Source organism: Citrus sinensis, chromosome 8 (assembly GCF_022201045.2).
Source record: "Citrus sinensis cultivar Valencia sweet orange chromosome 8, DVS_A1.0, whole genome shotgun sequence".
Lineage (NCBI taxonomy): Eukaryota > Viridiplantae > Streptophyta > Magnoliopsida > Sapindales > Rutaceae > Citrus > Citrus sinensis.
Window position 1 is genome coordinate 3059076 of NC_068563.1, and position 18245 is coordinate 3077320.

General features: G+C 33.6%; 2 protein-coding genes across 2 annotated transcripts; both read left to right on the forward strand.

Moving 5' to 3' along the window:
• Window positions 1-129: 129 nt before the first annotated feature.
• On the forward strand, window positions 130-5069 carry LOC102617014 (glycoprotein 3-alpha-L-fucosyltransferase A). The gene is made up of 7 exons (XM_006487045.4): window positions 130-795; window positions 2048-2208; window positions 2710-2951; window positions 3185-3289; window positions 3571-3727; window positions 3909-4136; window positions 4461-5069. The coding sequence occupies exons 1-7, from the start codon at window positions 382-384 to the stop codon at window positions 4714-4716; spliced, it is 1563 nt and encodes a 520-aa protein (XP_006487108.2). The 5' UTR covers window positions 130-381; the 3' UTR covers window positions 4717-5069.
• A 3206-nt stretch (window positions 5070-8275) lies between these two features.
• LOC102616714 (ferredoxin--nitrite reductase, chloroplastic) lies at window positions 8276-11375 on the forward strand. Its single transcript, XM_006487044.4, has 4 exons — window positions 8276-8911; window positions 9188-9542; window positions 10058-10346; window positions 10436-11375. Exons 1-4 carry the CDS (start codon window positions 8506-8508, stop codon window positions 11171-11173), a joined length of 1788 nt encoding a protein of 595 aa, XP_006487107.2. The 5' UTR covers window positions 8276-8505; the 3' UTR covers window positions 11174-11375.
• Window positions 11376-18245: the final 6870 nt, after the last annotated feature.

Sequence of the window (18245 nt, forward strand, 5' to 3'; positions counted from 1 at the left end):
AACAAAAGTTTAGTAATTTTCCATGACACCATAGGGAATTTTAATTTAATTAAACATAACAAAAGACTTTGACCAATTAAAAAGTGCATTTATGGAAAATTAAAAAGCACACTTATTATATTATTATGGTTAGTCAGAGAGCCAATGAACGCAGCATGGACTTTCGAAATGAACCAGTGACAAGAGTCTTCGGTCTTTGCGTCTCGTACTTGAAATTTTCATTTTCAGAAAACTGATGCAACACACAAATTCGAATCCCCTGTGTAGCTTCATTAACACCCAAATTAATTCTCACTTTTCATCACTTTCCCGATAAACTGAAACCCAAGGTAGAAGACTTTTTTCCTCTTAAACCATTTTTCTGACCTTTTTTTTTTCTTTATGGGTATTATATCAAATCTAAGGGGCTCAAGAGCAGGCCACAACTACTCACAACAAGAAGAGTTACCAATTTCTGAGAATGGGTCATCTTCAAATTCTTCATTGCCCAGAAAGAAATGGTCAAATTTGATGCCTTTATTTGTGGCGCTTGTGGTTATTCTAGAGATCTCCTTTTTGGGTCGGCTTGACATGGTCAAGAACGCTGCCATGTTTGATTCGTTAGCTGATTTTCTCCACAAGCAACCTCCTCAAACTGAAATTGAGGCGATTGTTGATGGTGATTTGGTGGGTAGGAAAATTGAAGGACGGGTTTTGGATTCAGAGAGTTGTGAGGAGTGGTTGGAGAGAGTGGATGCTGTGAATTACTCAAGGGATTTTGAGAAAGATCCTATTTTGGTCACTGGGGCTGAGCAGGTTAGTTAAATTTCAAACTCTTGTCATATTTTAATTGGATTTCTGTTCTTTCATTGTGTTCTAGTTTAGGTGTGATAAAGTTTTGTTATTTATGTTGATTTTAACTGTTTTTGTCTAGACATGTTATTCATTTTTTTTTTTTTTGGGGTAAAATTTAAGCTTCATGAGAGCTTAATTTTGTTGTTGATAATGTTACGGAATGAAGAGTATTGCTTTTGATACTTACATAGAAGTTGCAGCCAGAAAATTTAGTTTGTAGACGGCAGGAGGCTCCGTTTTTTCTTTTAATAGGAGTCCCCGAACATAAACGAAGAGCTCTTATGCATGTGTAAACATGATATATAGGTACATAAATTCTATCTATTTTGAGCAAGAGGCTGTCTTATCTTGATAGAGAATGAATAGACCTCATTTGTACAGAGCTTGCAAATCATCTGATATCCATTTTTGTAATCACAGTTGTTTAATTTTGACGGTAGTTTTAGAACAACTGAGAGTCTGATTAGTTTCCTACAGGTAACTTTTGTGTCTGTTTTCACTGAAATAGGAAATGAACATTTAGAGTGACAGAAAATCTACAAAACTGTTATCATTCTGCATCGCTTGTTGAAATTACTGATTTTTACAGTAGTTTTAGAATGACTGAGAGTCTGATTAGTCTCCTACAGTATTTTTTGTGTCTGTTTTCACTGAAATGGGAAATGAACATTTAGAGTGACAAAAAATCTATAAAACTGTAATCATCCTGCATCGCATTGTTGAAAATGAAATTACTGACATTTTTTTGGGCTCTGTTCCTGTTAATTTTGGAGTATTCACTCCATATTCAACGTAGAGGCTTACCGTATCCTTGATTGAACTAGTTTAAACCTAATTGCTTTGAAGGTTCCTTATAAAAGTAATAGATGAATGCAGTAGTTTGTTTCAATATGTTCAATTGATATATTCTAACCTTTTCTTATAACCATTGGATTTTTCTTGTAGAGGAAAGTTAATTTAGCTTTTTCAGAATCTTTTTTGTTTCCTCAGAATCCTTTGATGTTTAATATATTGATGCTATTTTTAACGATATCGGTGCCAGTCCTTTTGATCAATCTTGTACATTTTCGTAAATGTTCTTTCTATCTGTGATGTTTCTGTGAGTTGAACTTCTTGTCGGTTTTCACAAGGAGTTTTAGAATTCAATTAATTTAATGTTATGTTTTTGTTTTATCTTGCTATATCTCTGAACTTCCTGTTGCATGCTATGTAGGAGTGGAGAGTTTGTGATGTTCGGTGCAAGTTTGGATATGATGATGATAGGAAACCTGATGCTTCATTTGGTATGCCTCAACAACCTGGAACAGATACTGTCCTCCGTTCGATGGAATCTTCCAAGTACTACGCTGAGAATAATATTGCTCAAGCACGACGGTGGGTAAGCACTGTCTAAAATGACTTCAGTTCAACCTTATGCTTTTAAAATGTCCCCAACTTCTGCCATTTTTCAAGGACAGAGATTGACTATGTACATTTTCTTCTCACTTAGACAATAAAAGGGTTGGCAATCTTAGCTCTGAATTAAGCATTTTTGCAAAATTTGGTCAATATCTATCAAGCTATTCGCAGCCAAGGAATTTCCTGGTATAAAATTTTGTTGAGTGTTTCATGAATATCTGGATACTAAATATTTCCGGCTGAAAGAGATACTCATTGATTGTGGTGCCTATTTATTTTAGAACAATTTATTTCCTTTAACCTGAGGTGCTTGAGCTAAAGATGCATTTTTCACTTGTAAGACTTGAGATAGCCTTCTCCCATCTTTTCTAAATTGCATTTCTTGCCTTTTTAAAATTGATTACCTGAAGTAGCAGATTCTTCATGTGCCCAAACAATGTTGGTAAAACTGAAATGTTAGCCTTATTTGTTTGCTAGGAGGGGATATACGATTGTAATGACAACTAGTCTCTCATCAGATGTTCCTGTTGGATATTTTTCCTGGGCCGAGTATGATATCATGGCACCAGTGCAGCCAAAGACTGAGAATGCCCTTGCGGCTGCTTTCATTTCCAATTGTGGTGCTCGCAACTTCCGGTTGCAAGCTCTTGAAGCACTTGAAAAGGAAAATGTAAAGATAGATTCATATGGTGGTTGCCATCGGAATCGTGATGGAAATGGTGGGCACCAGTGCATTTACAATGGTTGTCGTTGTTTATAATAATAATGTATGAGTTGATAATCTGATTGCATTGGCAATAACATGATCTCTTAGGAATTTTATATTTTACCGTACAGAGCGTCTTCTTGGTCCTCTTGCCATTTATTTGCTACAAACCCTGTAAATTGCTTGCTTTATTTTCTTCTGGATAAATACTGTTTAACAACCTTTTCTTATCAATGATATCTGCAGTGGAAAAAGTGGAAACTCTGAAGCGCTATAAATTTAGCTTGGCTTTTGAGAACTCTAACGAGGAGGATTATGTCACTGAAAAATTCTTCCAGTCTCTTGTTGCTGGTATAGATATTAAACCTCCGTTGTACTTGTTTTGTAACAAATGATGTATTATAGATTGATAAATTCCTGAAGTTTTTTTTCTGAGTGGGCCTGGCGAAACAAAATGGAGTATATGTTCATTTTCTAGCTTTTGAAAGCTATTCTCAAATGTTAATTGTATTGTGAATGATTTTTAATTTTTTTATGTTCAGAAAGTCAACGACATAAAAATTGATTATTCTAGAAAAATTCAGAAATCATTTCATGGTTTGGGTGATAAAATGGATGTCAAATTTTTGTAGGATCGGTCCCTGTGGTTGTTGGTGCTCCAAATATTCAAGATTTTGCTCCTTCTCTGAAGTCAATTTTACATATTCGAGTGGTAGAAGATGTCAAGTCTGTTGCGAAGACCATGAAATACCTTGCAGAAAATCCTGAGGCATATAATCAGTCACTAAGGTGAGCTTCACTGCAGGAAACTTAACTGCGCTATGGTTGTGGAGGTTATCTTAAGTCCCCCTTTTTTTTGCCCCCCTGCTCTTTAAAACAATTGGGTGGCTTTCATGGAGTTATTGCTTTTTTCTTTTATATCTTGTTGGTTTATGAGGGTCTTCTTAGTAATGAGATGTTGATTCAACAGTTGGAAGTATGAAGGGCCCTCTGATTCTTTCAAGGCACTTGTGGATATGGCTGCAGTACACTCATCATGTCGTCTTTGTATTTACCTGGCAACAAAGATTCAGGAGAGAGAAGAAACGAACCCTGCTTTCAGGAAACGCCCTTGCAAGTGCACCAGAGGTTCGGAAACTGTGCATCATTTGTATGTCAGGGAAAGAGGGATGTTCAAAATGGTATCCATTTTCTTAAGGTAACCTCAGTTTTAATTGGGCCAGGGGTGTTCTTATTGTTGATTTATTCATTGTTTCAATGATATTTCCATTATCCCAAGTTAAATTTTGTAATACACTAGACCTTTTAAAATAGATAAGCAATAGAAATAAAATTGAACGTCCCTTCATACATTATTAACTAGTAGAGGAGAAATGGAGAATGCTTGGTCTTTGTATTACCACGGCGTCTTCTTCCCAATCTAGTCGCTGCATATATTTTAAGCATGAGATATCATCACATATACATGATTATTGCATGTAACTGTGTGCTCAAATCAAACATTTCCTTCTTTGATGGGCAGGTCTGGCAGTTTGACACTAAAGGCCTTGGAATCTGCAGTGCTGGCAAAGTTCAAGTCTCTAAAACACGTGCCAATTTGGAAGCAGGAGAGACCCAAAAGCATAAGAGGTGAAGATGAACTGAAAATTTACAGAATACATCCTGTGGGCTTGACGCAGAGACAGGCTTTATATGAATTCAAATTCAATGGGGATGATGACCTCAAGAGACACATAGAAAGCAGTCCCTGTGCAAAGTTTGAAGTCATATTTGTCTAGATTTAAGTTACACTCTTGAGCCTTGAGGCTTTTACAAGGCAATTTCACGAGGGTGTATTACTTACATCTCATGCATGCTTTGTTGCATGTATTCCCATGTGTACACACGAGTAAGGATCGACTAGATTATACGAAAGACCGAAAGAACATGAATTCTAAAGTACCACTGGCTTACTTGGCATAAGCCAGTTGTGTATGTAGTAGCACAGATTGTTCACATACATGAGGAATGCAGCCATACTTGTGTTTTATGATGCTACTGTTACAGCTGTATTTATTTTGCTTCTCGAATTAGTACCCACACGGGCATAAAGGATGTTTAAATGAACGAACCATGTATTTTTAGTACATCATATTCAAGTTTCCTGATATTTTCCTGGGGAGCCGTGGCATGCCGTGCCTGCTCACCTAGGGTAGCAGCACCAGGTAAGTCCTCTGTCCTCCCCTAAAATCCACCATTCCAGAAGAGTTCAGTTACTGCATGTTGTATTGTTGTTATTTTTAAAGAGGCACAACCAGCTTCAATGATTTTTAATACCAAAATAAAAAAATATAATAAGGTATAGTCTGGGACTGGGAGCGGCTTCTCTGGTGTAGTAGCAGCTGATGTTGTTCTTCGAAAAAGCGAGCCTGTTGATAATTAAAATCAACATTAGCAACTAGCAAGATTATTATAACATCATGCTAATGACCCTCTCGGACAGTTTGCGTGGACATTGTCGGTGCACATGGAAATCGACATCCAAAACTCATTTTTTCTAATAGAATGATAGCATCCGGGACCCCGACCCCCCTTTTTTTTTTTTTAATCTTATCAAATAAGAATATAGTCTATTTATATCAAATAGGTCTCTAATCTTTGTTTAAATGGTTAAAATACCCTTAGGGTTTGTTTGTCATGCTAGGTTAGGTGTGACTTGATCAGATATAATATTATAACAGTGTAGTATCAAATTAAATTATAAATAATCATGTCTTATATTTGATATGCCGTTGGGTTAGTTAGTAAATAATGTATCTTATATACTAATAATATCATAATTATCTCCAATTAATTGCTGGACAAAAGATTTGGAATTTTTTTATCCCGTGAATAGCTTAGGATTATAATTTTAGTCTTAAAAATTGTAATCCTAACTTCTAAGGATGCGTTTGGGATTGAGGTGTTGTACCTTTTAAATTACAGTTGTTGTGGAAAAAAATGGTAATTGTGAAACAAAAATTAGTAATATGTAGTAAATATAAATTTTAAATAATAATTTTCACAAAATTATTAAAGATATAAAAGATTTTTCATGATACAAATAAAAAGTCATATCAACATAGCTTTTAACCTACAACAGTTAGTGTTTACCAAATACTTTAGTGCTGTAGCTTCCAAGTTTGCCCAACCTCAATCCCAAACGCACCCTAAAAGTCTCTCTAAGATACACTTTTTTAACTATTCCAGATTAAATAATGAGCACACCGTAATTAACTTATCTCAAATTACTTTTTGACGTGAAACACTGGATTAGAATCATTTCACACCAAAATAATCAAATCAAATCAATTGCAACCAAACGGGCTTTTATATTGTTATCGATTGAAAAATGAAGAATGGTGTTTTTTGATGTAAGATTTAAAAAAAATGAAAATGTGTTTGATAATTTATTTTCAAAACAGCATATAAAAATGAAAACAATAAAAAGCGCTTGGTTGTTTATCTAAAAATATAAAAAAATGATAAAAATACATTTAGTTGTTTTTCGGAAAATATAGATTTTTTTATAGAATTATTTATAAAATAATTTTCTTCAATTTATTTATACATTTTATCTTTTATTCATATGGTTTTAATTAAAATAAAATCAAATTTCATACAACAACAATAATTTTCAGAAAACCCTCCCACAATATACTAAGTTTAAAAAATTAAAATAAAATAAAAAATAGTGGCCTTCATCTTTAAATTTGATATAATAGAAAATCATACAAAATTTTAATGAACAATAAACAAAATCATAAAATTAAAAAAAAAAAAAGTATACCTGGATCTTGGTTACACTTAAAGAGAAAAGGGCTTGTTGAATTTTCATAGTTGAAGAAGAAGAAGAAGAAGATAGCTGCAGTGAATAGTTACAGTGAAGAGATAAGATGTAAAATAGTAAAAGTAAAATTGAATAAGGAATGGATAAAATGGATAATCGTAGAAGATGAAAAAGTAATTGAATAAAGAAATATTAATGAAATAAAATAATAATTAAATAAATAAAAGTGGTGGATCAGGCTCCAACTTTTTTTCTTGTCTTTTTGTTTTATTCTCTAATTTTGACTTTTTGTTAACAAAAGTTAAAAGAATGAAGATATTTTGATCTATAATAAATTTTTTAGTTACAAAATACTCTTATCAAATATATATATTTAAAAAAAAAAAAAAAAAAAGAAGCATCCAACAGAAAACGTTACCAAGCGCGCCCGTCACGGTCTCTTCTAATTTGAATGGAAAACGTGGCAAAAGGGCGTAACTCGTTGGAGGGTCCATGACGAAGCGGCGTGTGGCGTGCTGGCGGCGAGTTGAGCCAGTGCAGTGACTCTTGGCTGGTTCAGAAGATTAAAGCTCTAACCAGCTCAAATTCAAATGTCACTTTCATTGAACACGCGCATCGCACGCGTGAAACTTTAAGAATATGCCATTAGTATATCTCAATGGTCAAACTGTTTTTGTCCGCTTGGTGGGCTAATGCCATGCAACACTAATTAATTAATTATTCTTTTATTTTCTCTCTACGAATTAATATATCCGTACAGATATAAAATCTCCCCCTCAATTAATTATTACACAATATACTTACTAAAATATCATTTTTTATTTTAAAAAATAAATTAACTAAAAGGCTGTCTTCTTTTTTTTTTGTTTGCCCCTTTTGGGTTTAGTTGCAACGATTCAATGAATTTGCTGCTGTGGGATAGTTACATTTGCATCCCTCATTTATATATATATTGTCAAATTAGTCATTTTAATAGAGATTGGTGACCTTTTTTTTTATACAATTTGACAAATTATGTGCTTTCTTGAACGAGATCTTCACTTGCAATAAATAAGGTGGGTAGATTAAACTATATCTAGAAAATTTCTACTACATTATATCTTAATGTGCGAATTATTTTCTTTTTTATTATAAGAAATTTTCAGTGAACAAGTTTGATTTTTCCTATTAGGCTTTATTATGACAAGAACTTGAGCCATAAGCTCTCCTTATTGTAATATTGGTCGTTCTGAAGTTTTAATGCAATTTGATAATTTTCAGTAGGAAAAAAAAAAAGAAGAAAAGAAACAATTTTTTTTTTTTAAAAAGAAAAAAACAAGTTCATTTGATCTAGAGCTTGAACACCAGTTATTCCCACGGCGCATGTTGTCATCTGCCCACCAAATTTAGAAAGCAAAAGAGAAGTAAAACTAAAACAGACAGCAACAGTTGACAATGAGATAATTAATATAGTTGAATGACAAAATAAATAAGTAAATAAATAAATAAAACAATAGGCAACTGTCTGTCAGCTTCTCACAATCTAAAAACTTGGGAAAAAAAAAAAAAAAAGGTAGAAAAACACCAACAAACTTGACCCTTAGCCCCATCCAAGAGTTCCCCATGAACAAATCCTTACCTCTCCTCTGCATCTAAAGGTCCCTTTAGTGTCCCTTACAAAAATGGCCACACTCTCATTCGTAATTCTCATAACGTTACTACAACAACTACAAGTTTCATCAACAAGGCTTCTCATCTTTTTCATCTTGCAATTTCAATCATGTCATCATCATCATCGTCATTTTCAGTGCGTTTTGCTTCACCCCTTTTGCCATCTCCAGCAGCAGCCACCTCAGCTAGTCCAAAGACATGGAGGGTTCATGCCACCACCCCTACGGTGGCACCGGTGACGACGTCGTCGGCGCCTGAGGTGGATGCAGAGAGGCTGGAGCCTAGAGTGGAGGAAAGAGATGGCTACTTTGTGTTGAAAGAGAAATTCAGAAAAGGCATTAATCCTCAAGAAAAGGTCAAGATTGAGAAAGAGCCAATGAAGCTCTTTATGGAAAATGGTATTGAAGATTTAGCTAAGTTGTCAATGGAGGAGATTGATCAAGCCAAGAACACTAAAGATGATATTGATGTTAGGCTCAAATGGCTTGGTTTGTTTCACAGGAGAAAGCATCATTGTAAGTTTCCACTTATCTTTGTTTTTTTTTCCACTTATCTTTGTTTTGTTTGTTTCTTTTTTGATGTACATAGATGTAGTTATTATACTTGAAGTAGAAACATCATGGAATATTCTTCCAATTGGTGCGTAGATGGTATCTCAAAGTAATGAAGTTTTAAGGGATGAATATTTTTGCACCAAATATTTGAACAGGAAAGGAATCAAATGATTCTTTTTGCTTGGTTTCCCTTGATCTAATAGAATAATGGTTATTATTTTGAATGGTGGTGTTCAGATGGTAGATTTATGATGAGATTGAAGCTACCAAATGGGGTAACAACAAGTGAGCAAACACGGTATTTAGCTAGTGTGATAAAAAAGTATGGGAAGGATGGTTGTGCGGATGTGACAACGAGGCAAAACTGGCAGATTCGTGGTGTGGTTTTGCCTGATGTGCCGGAAATACTTAAGGGTCTTGCCCAAGTTGGCTTGACAAGTCTGCAGAGTGGTATGGACAATGTGAGAAATCCTGTTGGCAACCCTCTTGCAGGAATTGATCCGGAGGAAATTGTTGATACAAGGCCTTATACCAACTTGTTATCCCACTTCATCACTGCAAATGCACAGGGCAATCCTACCGTCACTAACTTGTAAGTTTTCTTTCCATTACTCCCAAAGAGCACATTTCACTTCTGAAGTGTTAGAATAGAAGCTTTTTGATATTTGTTTCAATATTTTGTATACATTTCGTATTTGTATGCAATCGTGGAAATTTGGACTCTGTTTGGTGATGTTCTGTCATTGCCTTGTTATTGAGGGATAAATGGACTTACACTTAGTTATACTTTTATCTTGAGTGAAACAAGTTATTGGAGAAATTCTTAAATAGAACAATACAAATGCTTGGCATGAAACCGGGATTTAGTCTAACAAGATTTATTTGGTTATGATTTAAAGTTTAAGGGTCACAAGTTGTCTGGCTTTCTTTATATGAGCTCTGCTTCATATGAACTCTTCAATATAAGCAAATGATGAATAAAACGCATCGGTAACAGAAAGTTATCAAGTCTATGCGTGTTTTGTCGTGGATACAGAATTAACTTTTCATGTAAACGTACCGTTTAGCCGGTATCCCTCTTTCCCATTTCGTTTTTCATTTGAGCAGGCCAAGGAAGTGGAATGTGTGTGTAGTAGGATCACATGATCTTTATGAGCATCCTCACATCAATGATCTTGCTTACATGCCTGCTACAAAGGATGGAAGGTTTGGATTCAACTTGTTGGTGGGCGGGTTCTTTAGTCCCAAGAGGTGTGCAGAGGCAATCCCTCTTGACGCCTGGGTCGCAGCTGATGACGTTATCCCAGTTTGCAAAGCAGTACTAGAGGCATACAGAGATCTTGGCTCCAGAGGAAACAGGCAAAAAACAAGAATGATGTGGTTAATTGATGAACTCGTGAGTTATTTACAGTCTCACTTCTTAATCATGCTTATTAAGCCTTATTCATGTTAATAACATGCGAATTTTTTAACTTACATATGCAGGGCATTGAAGGATTCAGGGCGGAGGTAGTGAGGAGAATGCCTGGACAGGAGCTTGATAGAGCATCCTCGGAAGACTTGGTTCAGAGGCAATGGGACAGGAGAGACTATCTTGGTGTGCATCCACAAAAACAGGAAGGATTTAACTATGTAGGTCTTCATATTCCCGTTGGTCGAGTCCAAGCAGGTGATATGGACGAGCTAGCTCGTCTGGCTGACGCGTATGGCTCAGGAGAACTCCGCCTCACAGTTGAGCAAAACATCATAATCCCCAACGTTGACAACTCAAAACTCGAAGCCTTACTCAAAGAGCCTTTGTTAGAAAAGTTTTCACCACAGCCATCCATTCTAATGAAAGGTCTAGTTGCATGCACAGGCAATCAGTTTTGTGGACAAGCAATCATCGAGACTAAGGCTAGGGCCTTAAAGGTGACCGAGGAGGTGGAGAGGCTGGTGGATGTGACAAAGCCGGTGAGGATGCACTGGACGGGGTGTCCCAACAGCTGTGCACAGGTTCAAGTCGCGGATATTGGATTCATGGGGTGCATGACAAGAGATGAAGATGGGAAAACTTGTGAAGGAGCTGACGTTTTCCTGGGAGGGAGAATTGGCAGTGACTCACATTTGGGAGATATTTATAAGAAAGGTGTCCCTTGTAAGGATTTGGTGCCTCTAGTTGCCGACATTTTGGTCGAACATTTTGGAGCTGTACTAAGGGAGAGGGAAGAGGCAGAAGACTGAGTTGAGTTGAGTCATTCAATAAAAGCTTAAGTAGTAGTTCATTGTTGTTTAGTTTACAAATTCAGGTCCAATTTGAGCAATTTGGTTTCATTTATAGGTTTGCTATGAGTAGAGAATCTTGGTTTGCAAATGTAATATGAATACAAGTTACAATTTAAATTTTAGTGAAACCAATAATTAAATTTTAGAAATAGTTGTATTACGTTGGCTGATTCAGAAATTTTGTTTTGGTAGGAAAAATAATCTATCTTTATATATATTGGTAACAATTAATGTAAGTGCTTCGTGTTCACCTTTGGAACACTCTTTCACCATAGAAATTATAAAATACATTAAAGGTAATACAATCAATGAATGCATGTATAGTGTATATAATTAAATTTAACATAACTACCACTTGCATAAGAGTTTTTTAAAGTAAATGCACACATATTATAACATTATTTGCTTATTATATGGTTGATATAGTATATCTAATATATTCTAAAATTTCTCCTCTCACCGACCAATTAGTTTCTAACACAATTATAACTATACTACTACATCCATGTCTAATCGTGTAAAACGATTTTGATCGTCTCTATTTATGATAAAATAAAAAAAACATTCATTTATTAAACTTGTTTAATCAAATTTTGATATGTTATGTCGCGTGTGTGTATGAAACTCATGGATAAATTAAAAAATTAAAAAAATAAATAAATTCTGATATAGTGTATTTTGTTATGTAGTGTATTAAAATTTGTATCTGTTTGTTTTTTTAACTTATTCTTGATTTTAATATGGCCATGGATCCCTTATTAGAAACTTACTTTATGCATACATACATGCCTACATACGCGCGCTCGTGTGTGTGTGTGTGTGTGTGTGTGTGTGTGTGTGTGTGTGTAGTCTTTTTCTCACATGGGTGCCCTTATTTTTTTTATGCGGTTACATTGTTAAATCATATAGTTTAATATAGTTAGTATAGACACGTTATTAAACCATATGATTTAATAACACGTCTGCATTAGAAAAAATGAAAGTATATACAGTACTTCTTCAACGAGGACATCCTCACTTTATTAAAATGACAATGCAAATTAAAATATAAAAAAAAATTGTATATTTGAATACATTGAAAACTGTGTTTTTTTGTTTATTAGTGTATTAAAATATATTTTTTTTATCCGTCGGTGGCATCCTCACTTTGCCAAAATGAGGATGTACTCATTATAGAAATATTATTGTTGTTGTTGTTTTTGTGTGTGTATGCATACATATATAAATATATGTACACACATATTATAAGACCAAAAATTTTTGTTATGTCCGACACGGCAAAAAATGATGCTATTTTGCCACCTCAACAGAGGAAGGGACGTCTTTTATCTCATAGGCCAATTTCTTCATCTGGGTGTTCAATTTGGATCATGAAAATTAATCTGGGCCAAAAATGGATGGGCCTCGGATTGTCTTCAGTATGGGTTATTGTGGTCAACATCTCTAACTGACAAAATCACTGTAATGCTTCAGTTTTGATTTATACATCTATAACATTTTGAGGTTTTGATTGGAATTGAAGTTGATATTAGTTGTTCGTATCTTGAAAGTAAAGTTAATTTAATTTTATATTTGTATGGTAAAAAATTTATTATACCTTTAATATTTTTGTTAAAATTATTATTTAAATTTTATATTTACTACATATTATTAATTTTTATTCTATAATTACAGTATTTTTAACAGCAACTGAACCTTAAAACTTGCAACATCTTAATACCAAACAGATCCTGAGTAAGGATGGCAAAGCTCAAGCCCGACCCAATCATAGAAATAAAAAAGTTCGACCCAAAAAAATATGATTATTTAAATTTTAGGGCTGACACAATTCAAGTCAGGATTGTGTTGGGCTTTTATCCAAGCCTGAATTCTATAATTTTAAGATTTTTTCAATGTTTAAGTAATTTAATTTTAAAAAAATGGACATAGCCTCTCTTATATATTAAAATTTAACATAAATATAAAAATTATTTAAGGTCTCAACCATGTAATTATATACATAATAAAATAAATATAATTCAAAATCATGTCGTATAAAGTTGTATAAATAAAATCACATATATATATATATATATATTTTTAATTTCAGGCTAGGGTCGGATTGGGTCAGTTAGGGCCCGAACCCCAACCCAAATTTTAATCGAGCTCTCCTATTTAAGTTTAACCCCGAACCGAAATTCTTAAATTCAAGTTAAAACCTGAAAAATTCGACTCAAGTAAATCGAACCAAAATTTAATTCGGGTCTTTTTGCCATGCGTAGGCCTGAGAATATATTTATTGTATGATTGAAACTTAAATCCACGGATACTCGTATAGGCAAAATCTCTAGTGTCCGTTGAGATTTTAAACAATTATATGACCCTACAGCAAACAAACAGACGCTGAAGCTACAAAAAATTTCAACCCAAATTTCAACGACCTGCATGAATAGTTAATATCAAGCGCAACCATATATAATTGAGATCGAGACTTGACATAAAATTATGTCCAAACTTTCCACGTAATTCGTTTTGCACTTGGGCCATGAAATTTGACCCTCCACAAAAATAGAAAGCAACACATAACTTTGAACTAGATGATCACATTAATCAATTTACAGTTGAACATTTTTGGATTTAAAATTTTGTATAATGGCAATCAAACGGTTGACCGATTTCATATAGCCATATATGACGCAATAATTGTCCCCCCCCCCCCCCCCCCCAAACGCTCTTATTTACCATACAACCCGTTAAATTAATATTCAGTAAACTGGTAACATTCATTAAATAATAATTTTTGTGGGTCTCGACTTGATACCAACATGATAAATTAATAATTAGATAAACTTATTAGATAATAACTTTTCAAAAAAAAAATCTTATTTTCTATAGGACCCAAATAATACATAAATTAATAGCAACTAATTTAAAACTAAATACATATGATATATGTGTGATTTTCTTTGTAGTACTAGCATAATACTTTACACATTTCATTAGTTGTTGTTGCTCTTTTTACACCTTTCATATGAGAAGCCATTTTTTGTTCTATACGTGGTATGATAGGAGAAATAAGAGAGATAACTAACTTAATATTTTGCCTTCAAAAAGTATTCTCTAATGAGTTACCGTGTAATTGCAGTCCAGCAATACAATCTAGCCAAAGGTGACTTATTCACTCAATCAAGATCAAATTAAAATCATATCATAGCTTGATAGATTCACTATATTATCCAATGAGTGATGATACGGCCACAAACTCTTGTACAAACTTATCTTGTATAAATTGATGTGACATTAATTCATTGGTTGAATGAAAATATAAAATAATATAAATAAATCATGTGGGTCAAGAGATATTTAATTCAACCAATAAATTAACGCCACATTAGTTTGTACAAAATAAGTTTATACAACCGTTTATGCCTATATCATTACTCATTATCCAATTATACTGCCTCTTTACTTCATAAAAGTTTCTATTATAAACGTGATATTATCTTTATTAATATTCGCTAAATTAATAGATTTTTGACAGTCCCAAGGCTATTAATTCATCAAGTTGCTATTGTAACACAAACTTACGAGAAAGTTTTGGCTGTTTTTTGTAGTATATACATTTATTTGTTGAATTCATTTCACGTGTTAAATGCTATTTTGCCCTTGAAAAGTGAAATAAGAAATTGTTGTCATCTACTTGAGATGGTAAAATCTATTGTGATAAAAAATAAGAATTCTGAGGTTCAAATGCCGCTAATATGGATAAAAAGGGATTCAATTGCCATTCGACTAACTTAAAAGTGGCAGGAAAAAAAAGTATTGATAGGACTTTGTGGATAATGTTTTTCAAAGTATATGGATTAATTGGATAATTGACTCAAACTTTAAGGACTAAATGAGTGTTTATTTTTCTTTCTCTTTTTTTAATTAATACTACTCTAATTTTTTTAGTTGGATATTTTTTGTAAATGAAAAATAATCATTGGCCACAGGAAAAAGAAAAAGAAACAGATAAATTGAAGCAAAAAGTCTTTGTAGGTAATCTCTTTATCAAGCTCTCTCTCAAATTCAGACCACATAATGTTAAAGGTGACACAAAATGGAGTATGAGATAAATATGATGTACTCTTCATGAATGCATCACAATTTTTGAATTTTTATTATATATATATGTGATGTATGTGTGTGTATGTATCTCATCACCTTTATTGAGCAAAAAAGTTATATGAAAAATTTATATATCGAAGCCTTCATTTTAAGAAAATTGAGGTGCTACGGCAAACAAGTAAACAAAAATGAGCAAAATACATATATTTTTCGTGACCTAATTGATTAAATCGATTGTTTGCATGATAAAATTTTGAGTTTACGAATGGAAACAGTTTTAAACATTTTTTTTTTTTTTTTGTGAAAAAAGAACAAAAAGCAAAATTCGAAATCGCTTATTGTTACGTGTGCAAAATGGCCTGCCAATATCTAGAACTAAATCCCAATAGATGCGGTGGATGGAGTGTGGAGTCCACGTACTAAATTGCAACCAAATGAAATTTGTGCGCTTCTTTTGCAGAGGATCCCATGATCTTCAGCCAACAATAAAGTGGATTTTTTCAGCCGAAATAACAACAAGTGGTTCAATGCTATTGGCGCAAATTCACCTCGGGTCAATTTTCATATATTCAATTTGTCAGGAGAAAGATTTCGAATTATTGTCCAAAGGAATGAAAAAAAAAAAAGATAATAATTTTTTATTTGATATCATTCTGTTTTCTTCGGCGAGAATTTTAGAAGAGCAAATTTATAGTTGTCAGCAACTCTATAAATAAAGAGTTAGTTCGAATTTCGAAGTTAGCATCCGAATATTTATTGTATACTATGTTATAGGCAAATTAAATTTACGGGGTATAAGAGATGAAAGTAATTCTGAATCGTTTCAGGATGAAGTTGATTCAATTCTTTTGATGAATAAAATGTAGTATTAAATTTTCTTTAACCCTTTTTAAATATAGTATCTAAATTCTGAAAGTTTTTAGATCTAAATATTTCATTAGATTTAGACATACAATTATTATAACAAGTATGAGTAAGAAGACCCTAGTAAGTTTAAGGTGTAAGTATCTAAATTAACTATTACAAGTAGGAAATTTGCGGCTCACATACCAATTTCCGCAAAACAATAAAGTGGAGATGTAATATCAAAATGATTTGTTAAGACAAAGTGAAGGAAAGTGCTTCTAGTTGACTGTCTATACTTAAATACTGTCCGAGAACTCGAGAAGCACTTGGTCCCATATAAGTGGAAGTTTTCATAAACATCACGTGAGTTGCACGCGGTTAAAATGACCATTTTTTTTTTTCACTTTCAATGGAGTTTTTTTTTTTAGAAGACTTTCAGTGGAGTTGGATAGAGAGAGAGAGAGAGAGAGAGAGATCAAAATTACTGATTAATTAGTAGTATTCATCCGCCGTATGCTCCAAAACTGGAATCAAATGACATGTAAGTGAGAGAAAAAGTGTCAGCTTCAGTGGGGCTTGTTTGGCAGAATTTAGGTGGATATGGTTTATCATTTCTGGGTATATATCTGGAAGCACTTTTGGCTTCTGGGATAATTCCAGAAGCTGTTCATTGCACTTTGATTTCCTCCGCCTGCTGCTGCATGAAAATCTAACACAACAAGCAGCAGCATTCCATTCAATAACACGGCTTAATTCATTGACCTTTGCAAAAGATAATGATAGTATATTTATTTGATGCAAATGCAATGAACATAACCCTAAATAATCTGCTTCTTGCTTTATAATTTAGGCGCTTCCCAATCATTTCCTGGAGTTGTTCATGGGATTTTCTGTGATTCGTATGTAATTATAAAGTTCATTCGTGGGATTTGTTCCCATACGCGTGGTATAGAAAATTACACAATTTTTTATTTTTTATTTTTTACAAATTATAACGTAAAACTTGTTAATGATTTATAATCAATCTGTTTGTACAAACTGATGTGTACAAATTAAAATAATCCTACCATATTCTTTTCTATAAAAGTCTTTTAGAACTCGCTTTATATTATTTTCATTAATTTTTATTACTTTATCCAATTAATATGGAAGAGCCACCTCAATTTGTATAAACAAAATTTCTTTAAGCTATGTCGATGTATCACTACTCAAGTTTCTACTTTTGTGAATGTATTCATACTAATATTCTGATTGTATATTAACGGCGGAACTAGAATCTATAATATGGGGGGCCACTTAAAGATCCGTTTGGGGCAGCTGCGCTGCCACCGCGTAGCTACCCCCCAGGCTAATTCTAGGGAATATTCCCCTAAAATTGACCTGGGGAGCAGCTGCGCGGTGGCAACGTAGCTGCCCCAAACAGGTCCTAAGTCACTGATGGATTATTAATATCCTATTTTGTCATGCTGTTAAATTAATAACAAACAAAAGACACATTGTTGAAGCGTAAGTGCTTACTTCAAGAGAAGTAACTGATCTTTTCTTTTTTTTTCTTGATCACGAGGTATCCTAGGGCGGGCCCTAACTGTGAGAGGCACCTTTAAGCCCGTACCACAATCCAAACTAGAAGTCTTCGCTCGAACCGAGAGGCACAGATTCTCCCAATAAAGACGACTTCCCTACTACTCGAACTGAGGAGTAAACTCAGTCAAGACACTTAAAGGGACTCCATTGCTAGTGGAGCCAACACTTTGTTGGTAAGTAACTGATCTTTTCAAGAGAAGAGGATTTACAACATTGAAATTAAAGGGGTTCAAGAGCAGCATATCAATCTTAAGGATCAGGATCCTCTCATTATTTGATATTCTTCTAAGTAAATTTTATTCTTTTAATTGATGGTTAATAAATTAAAAAAATAAATGTTGTTAAATCTTAATCATATGCTAATACTAAAAGATAGGTGACATAAGATTTTTAAAAGATGAGTAAAGCTCAAATCAGGGGAGATTCTTAATCCTTAATCTAAACGAGTGTTGCAATAGTGGATTGTTCAAGAACTAAGCGAGGCTCATAAATGAACAAATTTTCTAAGTCA